Here is a 17,971-nt window from a genome sequence, read left to right on the forward strand (position 1 = left end):
TGCAATAAGAGGTGCAGTGGATGTGACAAAAGGTTGTTGTGGAAGGTGTTGTTTGTATATGGGAAATTTCTTGATCATTGTGTATAATCCTAATGTTGATAGATATGTCTACTAAGTGGTTCCAGTTAATGGGGCATTGATTTGAGCGTTCAATATATTTTTATTCTTTATCAAAGTGTTCTTTTGTTGTATTTGTGTTCTTCAATTTATGCCTTACAGCGTTTCCTTTGTAACCTCTGGTGCAAATGCTAGTTTAATTATTTTATTGTATTTTGTTTTTTATTTTTTTTATGCAATTTGAGAGAATCATAAAAAAATATTACATACAAGATATTACATCTCTTATGTACTGAGTTTAATAACCCCTCTAGATATAATAATCCTTCTTCAATATTTTTTTTAAACACATAAATAAAACACCCAAATATTATCAACCACCAAAATCGAGTTCAAAATGTGAAATATGCATCAAAATACCCACATTCTTGCAAAGCTCTGTAAAATCAAACCATATGCAATGCATCAAAATGTCCCCATTCTTGGGAAGCTATGCTAAATCAGATCATATTTGCAAGTTTTGAGCCAATTATTCTCTCCTCATAAGATATCCCCAGTCATTGGTTCTCTTTCAAGTGTAGCATCCAACATTGCAGTAACTGACTGATAGGTCCTTTGCAGTAACTGACTGATAGGTCCTTTTTCCTGCTTGTGCCACCATGTTTTAAAACTCCACCTGAAATAAAATGCAAACCTTATGATTAATTAAATGCCTTCGGAGGTTAATGACAGAGCTATGAAGGCAGCGTGCAGAGAGCACTGTTGCCACCTGCCCACGATTGTAATGATGAAAGTGCTGTAATATTTTCCCGGACATATTTTGCTGTTTAATTCACCCAAAAGAAATTTGTTGGAATGGGAAATATTGTACCGTGAACAAAATTTAACTAGCACACTTGTCAACAAATTTCGGCCAAAACCTCTGGAACGGTACAATGTCAGACAACGCCTGCTTTCTTAGCTGGAACCTTCTTCACTGGAGCTTTCATCACTGGAGACTTCTCGCCAGCTTTCTTCAATAAAGCCTTCTCCCAATCGCTGCGCAGCTGCTCGACTACTCCAGCACCCCATTGCAGTTGGGGACATTGAAACACAATAAGATTCTCCAACGAACTCACCTGCTCAACATCGGGTAGCATCTGTAAATTGGAACAATAGGCCAAGTCAAGAATTCGGAGTTTCATTAAGTTCCCAATCGAGTCTGGGAGACAGAGCAGAGAGTCGCACTTAGCTTGCCTTGTATATCATAGTAGGAGATTTTACGAAATTGTGCTTCCCAAAGTTTTAAATCATTTTTGCCACGAAGAAGCGACCCAATCACTTTAATGACTAATGGTAATCCATGGCAGAAATCCAAAAACTTTTCAACCTCTTTGTCAAACTCTACAGGGGGATGACGCTGGCCGAACGCATGCGAGCAAAAGAGCTCTCGCGAGTGCCGTTGATTGAGGCCTTCCAGAATGTATATGGATGACTCTGGGATGCCTGAGCTTCTGAGAACATCCTTATTGCGGGATGTCACTAAAATTAAGCTGCCGGTTTTAAGGACATCCATGGCTGGATAAAGTAATGCCTCCAACTGCTGAATATGATCCACATCATCTAAAATAACGAGACAATCAGAAGATGGGAGATGGCTTCGGAGCTTTCCTTTACCTTCATTAATGCCGCGTATTTCCATGTCCTTTTGAGTCAAGTCCTTTAGTAGGTATTCCTGCAAAGTGGTTAAAGGATTGTCTCTGATATCCTCTAAAAAGCAATATCGTTTGTAATTTGATCTTTGATGGTTATAGAACTCTGTTGCTAGGGTGGTTTTGCCAACCCCACCAAGACCCACAATTCCTATAACTCTGGTCTCCCCGCTTTCCCACTGCAGTGATACTCTGGTTCCAAATTCTCTTAGTTTTTCTTGCAAGCCTATTGGATATTCTGACACAAACCGCGGTATTTTAACATTTTTTAACACTGCTTCCATCACGTCTTGAAGGAGCTGCTCTACCACAGAAAGGTTGACCCCTGTTTTCACACTAAAACCAAACATGAACAGCGGTTGAGCAACGCAGAACCGGTTTCAACTGGAAGGGCAGTACTAAAGATCTCTAACAAATAATACAAGCGCTCAGTAAAGCCTGGGAAACATGAAGGGGAAGAAGAATTTCTGAACAATTGAGTGATATGTAATTTAAATCTTCTTTGATCTTTATGATTCACAATTTAACCCTATTTAGAGACAAATAGGGCGCACTCATTTGTTGCTGGTATTAAGAGATCATTTTCCAAATTGCCATGAAAGATGCAAACAAAAACCGATTGCCAGCATTTTCCATACAAGTAATTGAAACATACATTCATGTGCACAAAGTGAGTAACATATTAAATTCAAAGACAATAAAATAAATACACATTCCATTGCATGCTACATATAATTCAATGCCTGATACATATACAAAGTAGTGAAATGTATTCAATGATCTGAAGTATCTATGGCTCTGATTCCCGCCTAAGCAACTACAGTCTAGGAGTACTGATTATCCATTTCCTGTAGAGAAGCAACCAAAGTCTAAAAGTACTGATTATTCCTTTCCTGTAGATAAACAAGCTGTAGTGCAGAATATTAGCAAAGTGTGGGGGAGTCACGAAACTTATAAGCCCTCATGTGGAGTGGTAGAAATGGGGTGATTGAAAAAGCCATGGTGGGGTAGAGCAGCATGTCAGTAAAACGCGGCATGATGTTTATGATGGAAGGGGCTGAAAATGTCATTAGTTATATGATGATGGTGCGGGCAATGGTGAAATCTGTGATCTTTGTGGTGTGGCAAAGGGTGAGGTCAGTGGTGCTTGAATTTTCCCTTGCATTTGAGCTTGTGTTTGTGCTCAGATCTGTGGTGGTCATGGTGGTGGTGCTTGTGTTTGTGGCAATGTGGAGGGGTTGGGGGAGTGAGCGTGAATGGTGAAGGTGAATATCCTATTTGATCTTTGTGATTAACCCTATTTACATGGTCTATCTACATCCATCAGAAGTTTTAATCACATTTTCTTCCCCCGCTTGGCATGCCATAGAAGACTGGGAACTAATTGAAGTACGAAATTATGCATTTTTGGCTTTTCAGGTTCGAAGAATCTAACTAACAGTATTCATTATAACTTTGACAATTTTATGAATTTCATTTGCTTTTGCTCTGTTTTGACTTCTTCTGCTCAGGGATATTTGTTTATTTGTTAATTATTTTTCTTCTTCTGCTCAGGGATATTTGTTTATTTGTTAATTATTTTTCCAAGAGATTTTATTGATCTTATTACAGGAGGATTTATTGCTACCACGTGTGCAAAAATCATCTTCGCTGCTTTCATTCCCTTTCAAAACAAAATAAAGCAGTAGTCTTTAACGCGACTTTTTGAAAGCTTTTCCGGCGATTTTTTCCGGTGAAAATCCGGCAGTAATTTATTGGAATCCAAATTTGATAGCTAATTTCTGCACAATGAAAGCGTCCCAGGGGTTTTTCAAGGTGCTGAATCCGAATATGCAGTTAAAAAACCATTTTAACTACAACAAATCATGATTTCATCTCAATTTCTTCCGCCGGATTCCGTCACCGGAATCTCAAAAAGTCGCATTATAGACAACTCCCAAAATAAAATGCAAACCGATAATAAGTGGCGGCAAGTCTGCCTACTTCACTGTGCAGAAATGCCTAGGTACGGTGCCATCTATCTATCAATTCAGCAAATTTAAATGCTAAGATTTACATGGAGGGGTGGTGTTCTCACCTGTTATACGTCTCTGCGTCAAAACCTTTTATTTCTGAAACGTTAGAGAGAGCCTTCCTCCATTTTTCAAGTGTGTTGGAGTCGTATCTTGGTCGACCATCAACATCTTTTTTCGCTTGAAGTTCGAGTAGGGCTTGAGCGTAGACTCCCTTTCCGCCCTGCGTCCAGCGAAGCTCTGCAGGCTTGACACCGTAGAAAACCGGGATAACGGTGGACTTAAAATTTGACATGCAGTCCACCATCAGTGCGAGCTCATCCAGGCACCATTTTGAAGACGCATAATTTGGAGAAAAGATTGCTATGTGCACAGTGGCTGTTCTAATGGCGCTTTCAATTTGAGGGGTTATATTCCCTCCCTCGCGCAATTCCTGCTGGTCTAAAAACACTAGCAAGTCATGTGCGCAAAGGCGATGGTAGAGATCGGTGGCCAATGTTTTCTTGACATCGGGGCCCCTGTGATTGATGAAAACATCAAACACATAGCTTTCGTTCTCGCCTCGCGGGGAGGAAGAGGATGTTGAAGAGGAGGCCATTGGATAGAGAATAACAAAGAAGTAAAGATTGAAGATGTGTTGCAGAGGTTGGGAATGCGCCCTTACCTGTATGATCTCACTCTCTCAGTGTAACTGGTATCTGCGCCTTTACCTTCTGTCTCAATACTCAACCAATCAAATTGAAAACAAAAAAGCACTGATCAGATCTGTTTGATTTCTGAAATGCTAAATACTCAACCAATCAATTGAAAACAAAAAAGCACTGATCAGATCTGTTTGATTTCCGAAACAGATCTGAAAACAAAAAAGCACCGCGCTTTTTTTCTGACTCATTGATTAGACAGACATAAAGCATCTTAGCACGGACCAGAAACCACGCATTGATTAAAGATAAAGCATTAAAGATCAAAGGAATTTCATCGTTTCGGAATCTTGCCACCGACTCGATGTACGAATTTCCTCCCACTGAATTTTGGAATCCTGCCACGGAACCAATACCAGGCATTGATTGGACATCAAGCAGATCAGATTTCATTTTCCTACGGCTTTCTGGCTTACTGTAAGGAGGGAGGTCAGAATTTTGCTTATATGGTGAAATTATTACTAGAATTTGAGGTGAAAATTTACAAAAAAATCTAACTTTAGTGTTTGACTTATTTTTTTATGGTGGAAATGGATTCACACTATCAAGGATTTTTGGGCACCCAATATCTTGAAGCTTCATAACAATGACTTTGATTTTCAAGGATCTCTACTAGATTTTTTCAAAATTGTGTCAAATTGCCATTGTTTTCAAGGCAAAATCGTGGCTTCGTTACTATTGGCACTAATTCTTTTCGCTAGTCTCACACATCATTTTCCAAGATTAAGCATATCCTGGCATAAAAAATGTTATGCATCTCATTCATATGTAAAACAATTGGCATTGATGATAACTTCACGTTCTTGGATGTCATAATGGTCCCTGTTAGCACTACAGGAAGCTCTCCTAGGTTGTAGCTTGGAGATGCCTGGTAACATATAATTTTTCAATATTGTTCTTTGAACTATTGGAATGGATTAAGGTTTGGATCAAGTCAGATCACTGTTTCAACTTTGTTTTCACTCCAGACATGCATGAACACCCTCAGCTTGACAAGGCTTTAGACCACTAATGCTCAATAGTTTATAGATTCAATGGATAGATGAAGAATACTGACTGTACCAGCAGAAGCATACATAAACATATATGAATTGCTAGCTACAGAAAGTAAATGAAGCTTGCAAATCTAATTTATCAACGCAGAGATAAGATGACAGTTATCTGGTATTAAACACAGAAGAAAAATATGAATAACCTATTCAAGTGCAAGCTTAGAACAGAGGAGAAGATGGCAATTGAACATGTAACAGCGAAAGAAGCTTGTATTACTGGAATGAAGATGAGACACTGAGAGGAACAGAGTCTCCATAGTCTCCAAAAGTTGAACCTCTAATACCTCTAACTTTCAACCATTTATAGGCTTTTTACAATGCCCTCAGGCTCTCTGAGGCTCGAGGTGTCTTAATCTATCCCCTGTGTCTTTTTAACCACTTGATGCCATAACTTGACATACATGAGCTCAAAGGTCTCTTTTTCTAACAACATAGTAACCAATTTTTGGTAAATTCGCTGCGTTGTCAGGTGGCTCGCTCGTGCCAGTGATGCTCCACGATCACTTCTGTTGGTTCGGCTGCATCGTGCTGTGGCTTTTCCCCTTCTGGCCATCTGTCTCCTGGACCTCTGTCTCCCAGCGTTTGTCCGGATGAGTGCATCTAGCCTTTGAAATCCTTGAAACGGTCGCTTTTTGTTTTACACAAAGAAACGCATTCAAACTATGAAAATCTGTCGCGAACACTATTCATTCGGACTTCAAAAGTCCTTAAATCTGGTCTATTATCCTATCCGGTCCGTCCTCAATCGCTGTTGCAAGTCGCTTCAGACTTGTTCCAAGGCTTGCCTTTGTATTTTGGAAATACATTTAAAACATTGAAAATAATGAAAAAATGGCTTCCTCCGGACTTGAAACAATATACATTTTCATTCCCAAACCTCTTCAGGTCCAGGTTTTATCGCATATATATATATATATATATATATATATATATATATATATATATATATATATCCCTCTCCTTTGTGAAACTCTGATGTGATATTGCGATGCGAGTGATCGCAATCGCATATCGCGATAACCCCGGGCCGTTTGGTGAGCGCTCTATTGTGCTGGCCGATTGCGATTTGCCGATCAGATTTGGACCATTGATCGGTTAGATCTGATGGCTGTTGTGCATTCATAGTTCAAGCCTTCGCTGCTCTGTTTTTCCCTGTTTTCTATATGTTTTCATTTCTCGATAATGTTTTTCTGCCTTTTGGAGGGTTTTCTCATGTGATTATTTTGATATTTTAAACGATTTTTTAAAGACTTAGAGAGTTCTTGGATCCATTTTGGATCTGTTTGGATCAGCAGCTCAGGGATAATACGACTTATGGCCAAAGCGGAGCAAGAGGAGATGTGGCCGTCGGAGCTAAAACAGGGGACATTTCTGCTAAAAATAGCAGCCCTCTACCTCAGGGCCTAACACTGGCTCCTTCTAGGGATGAAAGCCTCCATGTGAGGTTTCAAGAACTGCAAACTACTGACTTTCCAGTAACAACCCAAACAAACTTATCTCCCAGTGTTCCATCAGGCATGGAGTTTATTTGTATAAAAAGCAAATACTAAAAAAACTGTTACAATATTAAGGCCTTAAAGGCCATATGAAGTAAAGTTTCAAAAGCTGCCCATTTACTGGGCCATCAAAAACACCTTCCCCCTCCAAATTGTGCAGAATGAAAGTACTGTTCATCTGAACTTGAGTAATGACAAACAGTCTCATCCATAAGGCATCAAATTTACCATGGTTGCCCTTCTTTTCCTTCAATGCATCCCATTTGAGAACCCAGTTACCAACCTAAAAACTGTCCATTTTTGCCTTCCTATCAAAGGTTTTTTTTTATTTTCTTCTGATGAATTCTTGACTTCTCAACCAGTTGTTCTCTGATCTTTTGTAATTCAACCAAGTTACTCATTCTCCTCGCCATGTCGTTCTCTTCATTCTGTTCTTCTTGTAAGAATTTGGCCACATGGAGAATCAACTGGATAGGAAAACAATGTCAGCGCCATAAACCAGCTTAAATGGAGAATTTCCTATGGACTTCTTGTTGGTAACTCTGTCAGCCCATAGTTCAAACTTCAACTTGGAATCCCAGTTCTTTTTGTTGTCCTCTTACCTCGTGAGTTGGAGCTTTGAGGATGATGGGATCATCTGTCAGTCGTTTCTACTTTTTAGCTTGCTGTATTGCAGGGACAGCAGCTCTTTGAACAGAAGTTTCCTGGGCATTATTCATTTTCGACCTCAAATCATATCTGTGTCGATCTTCAGTTTGCAGAACAGCTTCACCATCCCATTCTTGGCTGATCTGGTCATTGAATAATGACTTTTCATAGGTAGCTGAGGTCAAAAAGGAGGCACTGCCTTTTTCTTCAAGACAATGGATCTCATCATTTTCTTCAAACTGGTCTTCTTCCATGACTACATTCTAGAAAGGGGTCTTTACCCTTTGGTCTTCATTGGCATCTTTGCTTCTTTGCAAAATCTGCAACTGCTCATTAGCTCTTCTATATGGATTTGGGTTTCTAGGAGCAAAGGTATTAGGAACTCTTCCTTTCCCAGAGTGCTACTCAACCTTTAATTTGGAGATTTCAGAGGCTAATGACTCTATCATCTTGGTCATTTTATCTATCTTAGGATCTGAAGAGGATGAAGATTCGCCCCTCTGTCTCCTTCTATCAACATTCCCCTTAAGCCTCTCTGTAGCCATGATGTTTGATTCCACTTCCAAGGTTGCATCCTGCATATCAGCCAAGGTAGCACATCGTCTCTCCCTCAACAGTAGACAGAAGTCAGAATCAAAGACACTGGCATAGGTGAGTTTAGCAGAAGTAGTGGTGGGTTTTACTTTAGCGGGTATCTTGCTGTACATGCGGCTAAACCTCTTATTAAAATCAGACAACAACTCACCATTTTCCCTCTTTAAGTTCCCAAACTCGATGTAGTAGTAGAGTAGATCCTTCTTATTCCCCCAATGCTTTAGGAATGCATCATCTAAAGCCTCAATATCTGCTATAGACCTTGGGGTCAGTTCTCTGAACCATTTTCTAGCCTCTCCATCTAGACTTTGGACAAAGACTCTCATCCATACATCATCTTCACTAATGTCCAGGTTATCAGCATAGCTATAGAATGATTCAAGATGTTCCTCAGCTGTAAGACCTTCAGTCCCAGTGAACTTAGGCCTATACTTCTGATATTCTCTAGTAGGCATGGCATTCAAAGGAGTGGGCAGTGCTAGAGGTCCATACCTAGCAGCTATGATTCTTCCCATTTTGGTAGGTGCTTGTGGTCCTACCATAGTTGTGGTGGCTAGAAGGGTACTGGAAGTCTGAATGACAGAGGGTTGAGGAGTGACTGATAAGACTAAAGGAGTATGATGGATAGGAGGGGAGGCTTCCTTTGGGCTTACAAAAAAAGGAGAACCTAAAGAATAAGGATCTTTATGAATCCCTAAGATTTTTTCTTCACTGCTAGTATGAGATGCTATACTCTCAACATGTATTTGTTCTATTACAGGATTTTCCTGAAGAGATATAGAATATTGTTTAGAACTACCTGAACCTGATGCTCCTTTCTGCAACGCCTTTCTTTCTTGGATGATTCTTTCAGGGTCAGGTCCTGGGTCAGCTTGTGGCTTCTGAGGATTTCTCCATGTATGCCTCACAAATTGACCCAGCACTATGGAGTGGAGTCGCCAAGAGGTTTGTCCTTCAGTAGAGTCGCTAGATAGATGATTACAAACGAAAAAGTGTCTAGACTTTGTCTATCATCAAAGCTGGATCTGTGTCATCTCCCAGGGAAGCTGAGCTCCAGTCTCCTCTCCCTAGCAATGGCGCCAATTATGTTAGCACTCCAGGAAGCTCTCCTAGGTTGTAGCTTGAAGATGCCTGGTAACATATAAATCTTCAATCTTGTTCTCTGAACTATTGGAATGGATTAAGGTTTGGATCAAGTCAGATAACTGTTTCAACTCTATTTTCACGCCAGACATACATGAACACCCTCAGCTTAACAAGGCTTTAGACCACTAATGCTCAATAGTTTATAGATTGAATGGATAGATGGAGAATACTAACTGTACCAGCAGATGCATACATAAACATATATGAATGGCTAGCTACAGAAAGTAAATGAAACTTGCAAATCTAATTTATCAACACAGAGATAAGATGATAGTTATCTGGCATTAGACACAGAAGAAAAACATGAATAACCTATTCAAGTGAAAGCTTAAAATAGAGGAGAAGATGAAAATTGAACATGTAACAACAAAAGAAGCTTGTATTACTGTAATGAAGATGAGACGTTGAGAGGAACAGAGTCTCCATAGTCTCCAAAAGTTGAACCTCTAATACCTCTAACTTTCAGCCATTTATAGCCCTTTTACAATGCCCTTGGGCTCTCTGAGGCTCAAGGTGTCTTAATCTATCCCCTGTGTCTTTTTAACCACTTGATGCCATAACTCGACATACATGAGCTCAGAGGTCTCTTTTTCTAACAACATAGTAACCAATTTTTGGTAAATTCGCTACGCTCTCAGGTGGCTTGCTCGTGCCAGCGATGCTCCATGATCACTTCTGTTGGTTCGGTTGCATCGTGCTATGGCTTTTCCCCTTCCGGCCATCTGTCTCCTGGAACTCTATCTCCCAGCCTCTGTCCGAATGAGTGCATCTAGCCTTTTAAATCCCTAAAATAGGCCGCTTTCTGTTTTACAGAGAGAAATGTGTTCAAACTGTGAAAATCCGCCGTGAACATTGTTCATCCGGACTTCAAAATTCCTTAAATATGGTCTATTCTCCTATCGGGTCTGTCCTCAATCGTTGTCGCAAGTTGCTTCGGCCTTGTTCCAAGGCTTGCCTTTGTATTTTGGAAATACGTTTAAAACATTGAAAATAACAAAACAATGGCTTCCTCCGGACTTGAAACAATATACATTTTCATTCCCAAACCTCTTCGGGTTCGGGTTTTATCGCATCGCATATATATATATATATATATATATATATATATATATATATATATATATATATATATAACTCCTCTATGAAACTCTGATGCGATATTGCAATGTGAGTGATCGCAATCGCATATCGCGATAACCCTGGGCCGTTTGGTGAGCGCTCTATTGTACTGGCCGATTGCGATTTTCTGATCAGGTCTGGACCATTGATCAGCCAGATCTGACTACTGCTGTGCATTCATAGTTCAAGCCTCCGCTGCTTTGTTTTTCAATATTTTCTCTATGTTTTCATTTCCCGATAGTGTTTTTCCGCCTTTTGTAGGGTTTTATCTTATGATTATTTTGATATTTTAAACGATGTTTTAAAGACTTAGAGAGTTCTTGGATCCATTTTGGATCTGTTTGGATCAGCACCTCAGGGATAACACGGCTTATGGCCAAAGCGGAGCAAGAGGAGATGTGGCCGTCAGAGCTAAAAGAGGGGACATTTCTGCTAAAAGTAGCAGCCCTCTACCTCAGGGGCTAACAGTCCCAATGGTCAGAAAAGTGGTTTTATTTTGTTTTTTTTTAATAAAGATGACAAGCACACTGAGTGATTTGATGTCATAATGGTCTCAATGGTCAAAAAAGTGATTTCATTTTGTTTTTTTCATAAAGATGAGAGTGATCAAATTTGATTGGATGTCATAATGGTCCCAATGGTTAGAAAAGTGGTTTCATTTTGTTTTTTTCATAAAGATGAGAGTGATCAAATTTGAAGGACTGGTATCAATTTCATTTGGAAGAGTATATATTCATCTAACTTTTCAAGGATGAAAGGTTAAAAAAAAATGTACTTCAATTGACAAGTGTAAAGTAAATAAACCCTTCATTAAAAAGGTGCATAAATAAAGTAATGCCCTTCTAAACCTGTACACCTTGAAAAAATTAGATTGCGATTACATCAAAATACCCCAAATTTTCAATAAAACTAGTGAATAAAGAAAGATTTTTCTCAAATTTTATTTTAAAAAAAACTAAGCAAATGTTTCTTTAATTCATTATATGATTTTCAAAAATATTTGGACTTACATCATTAAAATTTCAATCTATTTGCCCAATGAGATAGGCTTTCTACTTTTCATTTGTTTCCATACATCATAAATAACATTCCAATCTACCTCATTTAGAGCATGAGGTGCACTAAAAGTGAGGAACATCAACATATCTAGCGTCTCCAATGAAAGTCTTGATTTATCATTGTTTTTAATCTCGTTTAATTTTGAGAAGCCTCTTTCACACACTGTTGTGCTCGTTGGAATAACAAGAATTGTTTGCTATAATTGCATCAAATATGGAAAATATTCATACCATTTAGGTTCATCTCCACATAGATCTCATGCTCCAAACAGAGGTTTTTAGGAGTATGATTTATAAATAGTACAAATAAATTCATCAATTTCACCCAAACATCTAGCAGTATCTACAATAGGTGATTCCCCAACATTAAATTTTTGACATAAACATTTCAACCATCTTTTAGTTTGGGAGTCCTATCTAGAGATTCAATCATCTTCATAACAAAACATTTTCCCAAAAGAATACAATCATCTATTGTCCTTGATGTTTGCATCTTTGGCAAACTTTCAAACCTCAATGGATGTAAATGTACCATACCTGTGTTATCCACAAATTCAAGGGTCCCCCCTTGTGCTTTAATTAGAAAAGAGGATATGTGGATTGCACTTGCGTTAAATCTGCTTCCTAAAATTTGTTTGTGAAACATGCTGATAGAAACATCTACAGTAGTGCCAATAGATGTAATATCAACATGATCCTCTTGAAACTTCTTATTCAACTTATTTAATTCAATTAACACATCTGAGACTAACATTGTTATGTTACTGCACTTCCCAATATTGCCAAAACTAATAAAATTACAAGTATTTTACGTAGACGAAAGAGAAAACCAATAAGACCAAACAAATCTCTAATTCATTGTACTAAATGTAGAGGGTACAATCCCTCTTAAACTCAACAATGAAAAGGAGGAAAAAATATATTTGAAATGTTCCCAAAATCATAAGCCAGACGACGATGAGATTTAAATGAAACATAGCCATCCCTATGCCTAGAAACAGCCTTCAAAATTTGTTTCTACCACTTTCCTACAACTCCATGAGAAATTGGTGATTTTATTTATACAAGGAAATTTAGGGATGACACAAACTTTGCAGGTCGTTTAAACAATTCATTGTTTCGTTCCAAATTTGCATCCTTGTCGAAATCCAATGCAATGTCCATCATCAAGATTTACCATGAAAGCATTCAGAAACTTTTTATTTATCAAGAATGCTGGTGGTCTATTGAAATTTAATAACCAAATTATTTGGCAATGCGTCTGAGAATAAAATAGAAGAAAATAATTGCAGGTTACACATTGCATACTTTATAAAACAACCCTAACGTATTCCAACAAATACCGTGAGAGTTGGATATTAGTGCAGAAGCATAAATATTTCTTACAAATATGGTGAGCCGACTGAATTCCTTTTCACAAAGAACACTATCATTGGGGACAACTCAAACAGAAAAGCTTTCTACAACTTCTTAATACTATTGGTTGTCTAGTGTTGGAATTTAATGGTCAAATTATTTGCCAATGCAGGGTTTATACGCTATTGCTTGTGAGATATTTTCTAGCACATGCATCTCGTGTGTATCTCATCTGGAGAGAAGGAAGCATCGAGAAGAATGCTCTCAATTATGTTAGGTGTGGTGGCAGCTCCGCTCCTTAGTTGGCCAAGTGGCTATATTTACCTTTGCATAATTGGTTCATTAAAAACATTGTAAATCCAGTTACAACGATTATGTTGAATGGAAAAAACGTTGAACAGAACATCTAAATGGCCATGTGGAGAAGTTGGTTACAACATTTATGATCGGAAGTGAGAACATCTTAGCCCTATTTCAGTGTTAGGTGGACTTTTCCAAGAGGAAAGTCTGAGGCCCGTGGATACTAAAAAAACGCCACCTGACTGCCATGGTATGTACCCTGAAACTATTTTAGGAGCTAATATTTCATAAATGCTTGGCAATTATAAGTTAGATTGTGATATTAATTTGAATACTTTATTCTACAGAATTTAAAGATAACCTATTCGTTTTTTGTGACAATATTCAATGCAAGAATGAAATTATAGCCTGGGTTGTTGGAAGGGTTTAATGATAACTTCCCCACCCAGGTTCTATTCATAAGACATAATTATGTTAAATAATCCTCAAAAGGATTCTACGTACGACTAAGTCGAAGCTTCTTCAGTACTAAAAAAAATGACATTAATATACTGATAGACAATGAAATACTAGGAATAATGTTGGAATATAATGTCATTAATAATATTGATATTAATGACATTAATTTTATTTGTTTAAACCTATTCGAATTATATTGTCATTTGCTTTTGCATGGTGACTCTTGTTGTTTCTGTGGGCCACTTGGAAATTTGAAACATGTTCCTTAGTATAAGGGGATGGAAATCCACATGATGTTTTTGCTTATGCCGGGTGGGAAAGAAATGAGTGAATAATTACTATTCAATTATGTATGTGGTTGTTGGTCGGGGAATTGTGCGGAGGTTTGCTTATGCATAGCTTTCATTGTGCAGAAAGTTTTACACAAACAAATCTCTACACATTCCAGCACAAGCAATGGTGAATGTAAAATAATCTTATATGAAGACACTTTTACATAGTATACGCAACTCGAGGCACTAGAATAAATATTTATTGCAAGTTTGACATTTCCCTCCACTTACACATTTACCAACACAATGAAATGTATGACAATGAGCTATTTGTTATACTTGTGCAAAGCTTTTCTTGTGCGGAAAGCTTCGCACAATCAAAGCTCTACACTCAAAGATCTCTGCAGACACACTAGGGTTGTCTTCATTCTATAATGGAACCTCTATGATCTGTGAAGATGTCCTCTTTACTCGTGAAATTTCTCCCTAGTTTGTTTGTTCTTTCAAAGATAGACTTGACTACAAAATCTTGCACTACAATCAAATTAATGCTTTCAAAAGAGGTAATGAGCTTTTCTCGTTGACATCAATCCTCAAACTTGTATAGTATAAAAAATTCACAAGGCGATATAATGTAACATATCACAATTAACTGCTAGAACAAACTTTAATCCATATCCCTAAAGAATAATACCTCATATCCTCATTGTGGGCCTTGGTCTGCATCGCACCTAAGTACTGAAGCAAGTCTATACAATTTGGCGAAGAAATGGAATGATAATTGAACACATTGTCATATTCAAGTCTCTTTGTTTGAGAGTCTCTCGGAAATGTAGGTGATTCTATGATGACCTTAGAATGAACTTCAAGACCACAGGTAACCAAGTTTTCCCTTTTGTTTTGTCCTATAAACTCTTTGGTTTTGTTCTTATTATTCCTCTTAATCACAGGATTAAAAGCACTTTTCCTTTCAAGACACAATTGTCTTCAAAAACGGGGGCTTCACTCAACGAACCTCTCGCATATCACATGTGTTCATGCCATACTAAACAATACCCTTAATTTGCATAAATATTGGAAAATAAATCTAAAATCACATTATTTACCCCCTACCAATACAAACCCAATACACCTTCCTAATTTAAGATACTTTCACTAGATATTGTAGGTATCCATTTTTTCATTGACATTTTTTATACCCCTTTGTATTTTCTCATTAAATTTGAGCTGCACTTTTTAGACCTACCAATATAAAAACCCTTTACCCCTTACTATATCCTGAAATATATTATGTCATTTTTTCCTCAATATATATCCCCCATTATGAATGCATGTGGTATGGTATTGCTCCCCAAGTGAAGCCCATGTGTCCTCATAAACCGCCTTCTAATTCGTGCCATGACTACAATTGAATGAAGGTATGGCATGCATCTACCTATGAGTTGTAGGTGGAGAATCGGATCTGTAAAGCATCCTTGGAGAATTTATGCTAAAATCATGGCTATCTTTGGCTTTGTCCATTGGAATTTTGTCATGATTTGAATTTATTTCGAGGAGACTAATCTCTAAGCCGGGGTGAATTGGAAGCAAGAGACTAATGTCTGGAATCAAAAATGAATTATCTCTTGCTACTACTGAAACAATTTGGAGAATATATGGCTAGATCCTTGGTTGGTATGCAAATGTTACTAAGCATAGTGAATTTAAAATGAAACAACGGTGAGTTTGAAATCTATTATTAGGTCTATTGAAAGGGAGGTTTCATATTGCATGAGCGATTTTCCACCATGGAAATCACCTCTAACCATGTTTATCAAAACATAGTAGAGACACAAGAAATGATTAACAAACTCGGTTTGTAAAACTTGGTTATGAGAATAATTACAACAATGAAGCAGAAGGCACTGCAACTTTCTGTCTGGAAACACTCTGGACGCTCATCTCAGAAATCCAGGGACTGGACATGCCCATTATCTTAACAGAGGTAGTAGATTACATCATAGCCCTTAAACGAGACTCATTACAAAAACCACCTTTCCGAGATCAAGTCTACTTGGCCTTCATTGACCTACAACAAAACAAGGAGGGACATGCTTTCCTACTATGGCAAGAGCTATTAATGGAAAATGATTCTAGCTCAAACACTAATGAATTTGAACAAGGTTAGTCCTGTCGAGTGAGTCAGTCACCTTGCCTACTATAGAACTATACTTAGGAGGTGAAAGGAAGCTTGCATAAGTCATTAACCGATAGTCTCCAATGATTTCCTACAATTAACTTGGTTAATTGAATCTTCAATCAATGGAACTGCAACAGATGCTGAGCGAGGTGATGAAATAACTTGAATGGCTCACTTTGCTACGCAAAATTCCAGACGATGTGCCTAATTGATTAGGGAAAATGTCCAAAATCTTATTTTATATACTAATTCCCCAATGCACTTCGTTAGCGCTACCAGTGCATTTGTTCATTTTCTTTTGGCGCTATTAATGATGTAGCCTTTAGATGGATAATCAACCAATATTTATGATCAAGTGATCATGGCATGTAGGATGTTAAGAGACATAAATCTCCATAGGACTATGTATTGGAAAGGCAGAGAAGCTCAAACAAAAATTCACCCAAAACACATGAGTTGTGGCTCTTCTATTGATCACACAAAACTTGATTGTTACAATGAACCCGGTGAAGGGTATTTAACCCTTTCCAACTAGCGACTTGCCTTGACATGCAACCACACACTATAAATTCGACTATGAATTAACTTGACATGACTCATCACCCAGTTAACTAACTCTCTAACTTTAGCCAACTTCTCATGCGGGAGTAATTAGCTTATTTTAACACTCTCCCTTAATTACGACCGCTAAACTCAGACTGACTCATAACAACTCAAACATGCTTGTTGATCTATGTCTCAGCTAGGCTTACAACACCCAAGTTTTCTTCTATGAAACTCAAACACATCTTTTGCTAATGACTTAGTAAATATATCAGCCAATTGATCACTAGATTTACAAGGCTTCAAGTGAACTTCTCCATTGCTCACAAGTTCTCTAATAAAGTGATATCTAGTATCAATATGCTTTCTCTTTTGATGAAACACACTATTCTTGGATAGTGAAATCATTGAGGTGTTGTCGCAATATATTGTTGTTGATAATTATTTTTTCTGCTTGAGTCCATCAAATACTCTTCTTAACCATACGGCTTGACATGTTGCTGATGTTGCTGCTACATATTCTTCTTCTGCTGACGAAAGTGTCACAACGGGATGCTTCTTAGATGCCCATGAAATCACACCTGAACCAATATGGAACACAAAACCACAAGTTCTCTTCCTATCATCCAAACTTCCTACAAAATCACTATCTGTGTATCCAATCAAATCCTTCTTTTATGTGCTTTCATACATTATGCCACAATCTCTAGTTCCTGCGATGCATCTTGGAATTCTTTTTCCTGCACTCCAATGTGTGTCTTTTGGAGTCTCGATAAATATGGAAATAAAACACACTCCCTGCATGATATCTGGTCTTGTAGCTATGAGATACATGAGGTTGCCAACCAATCTTTTGAATAGAGTTGGATTGACATTTGATCCTTCCTCATCCTTGCTTAACTTTTCACCTGTTGCAACTGGTGTAGGGACAGGTTTGAAAATTTTCATCCTAAATCTTTTCAACAATTCTTTGGCATATTTATTTTGACAAATAAAAATTCGTTTTTCAGATTGCTCAACTTCTATGCCAAGAAAATATTTCATGAGACCAAGATCTGTCATCTAAAATTTTTTCGTCATGGTTGCTTTAAATTCATCTAACTCAAAATCAACTGTAAAAATCATGTCATCATCATATAAGAAAAAAATAAAAATATTTGGATGCTCATTTACCTTTGTGTACAAGGTAGGCTCAATGTTGCTTCTGCAAAATCCATTCTTAATCATGTAGTTGTCGATTCTACTATACCAAGCTCTAAGCACTTGCTTCAGTCCATAGAGCGATTTC

General features: G+C 37.8%; 1 protein-coding gene across 2 annotated transcripts; it reads right to left on the bottom strand.

Moving 5' to 3' along the window:
- Nucleotides 1–296: 296 nt before the first annotated feature.
- On the bottom strand, nucleotides 297–4,618 carry LOC149260861 (disease resistance protein Roq1-like). 2 transcript variants are annotated; one of them, XR_016258331.1, is made up of 3 exons: nucleotides 3,826–4,618; nucleotides 929–2,084; nucleotides 297–733 (listed from the first exon to the last, which is right to left on the bottom strand). XR_016258331.1 is itself a non-coding variant. In XM_089421171.1 (2 exons), exons 1-2 carry the CDS (start codon nucleotides 4,356–4,358, stop codon nucleotides 1,241–1,243), a joined length of 1,377 nt encoding a protein of 458 aa, XP_089277297.1. In that variant the 5' UTR covers nucleotides 4,359–4,618; the 3' UTR covers nucleotides 297–1,240. The 2 variants fall into 2 exon arrangements, 1 of the variants encoding a protein (XP_089277297.1); XM_089421171.1 differs by having other exon boundaries at nucleotides 297–2,084.
- Nucleotides 4,619–17,971: the final 13,353 nt, after the last annotated feature.

The sequence above is a fragment of the Pinus tabuliformis genome, chromosome 6 (genome assembly GCF_031772625.1).
Source record: "Pinus tabuliformis cultivar Carrire ecotype Pingquan chromosome 6, CPIR1, whole genome shotgun sequence".
NCBI lineage: Eukaryota > Viridiplantae > Streptophyta > Pinopsida > Pinales > Pinaceae > Pinus > Pinus tabuliformis.

Excerpts from the sequence above, each read along its gene's own strand:
- LOC149260861 (XM_089421171.1), bottom strand. The coding sequence starts at position 4,358 with ATGGCCTCCTCTTCAACATCCTCTTCCTCCCCGCGAGGCGAGAACGAA. Across the intron at positions 2,085-3,825 it reads GACGCAGAGACGTATAACAG|TGTGAAAACAGGGGTCAACC; the intron begins GTGAGAACACCA and ends GTTTGGTTTTAG.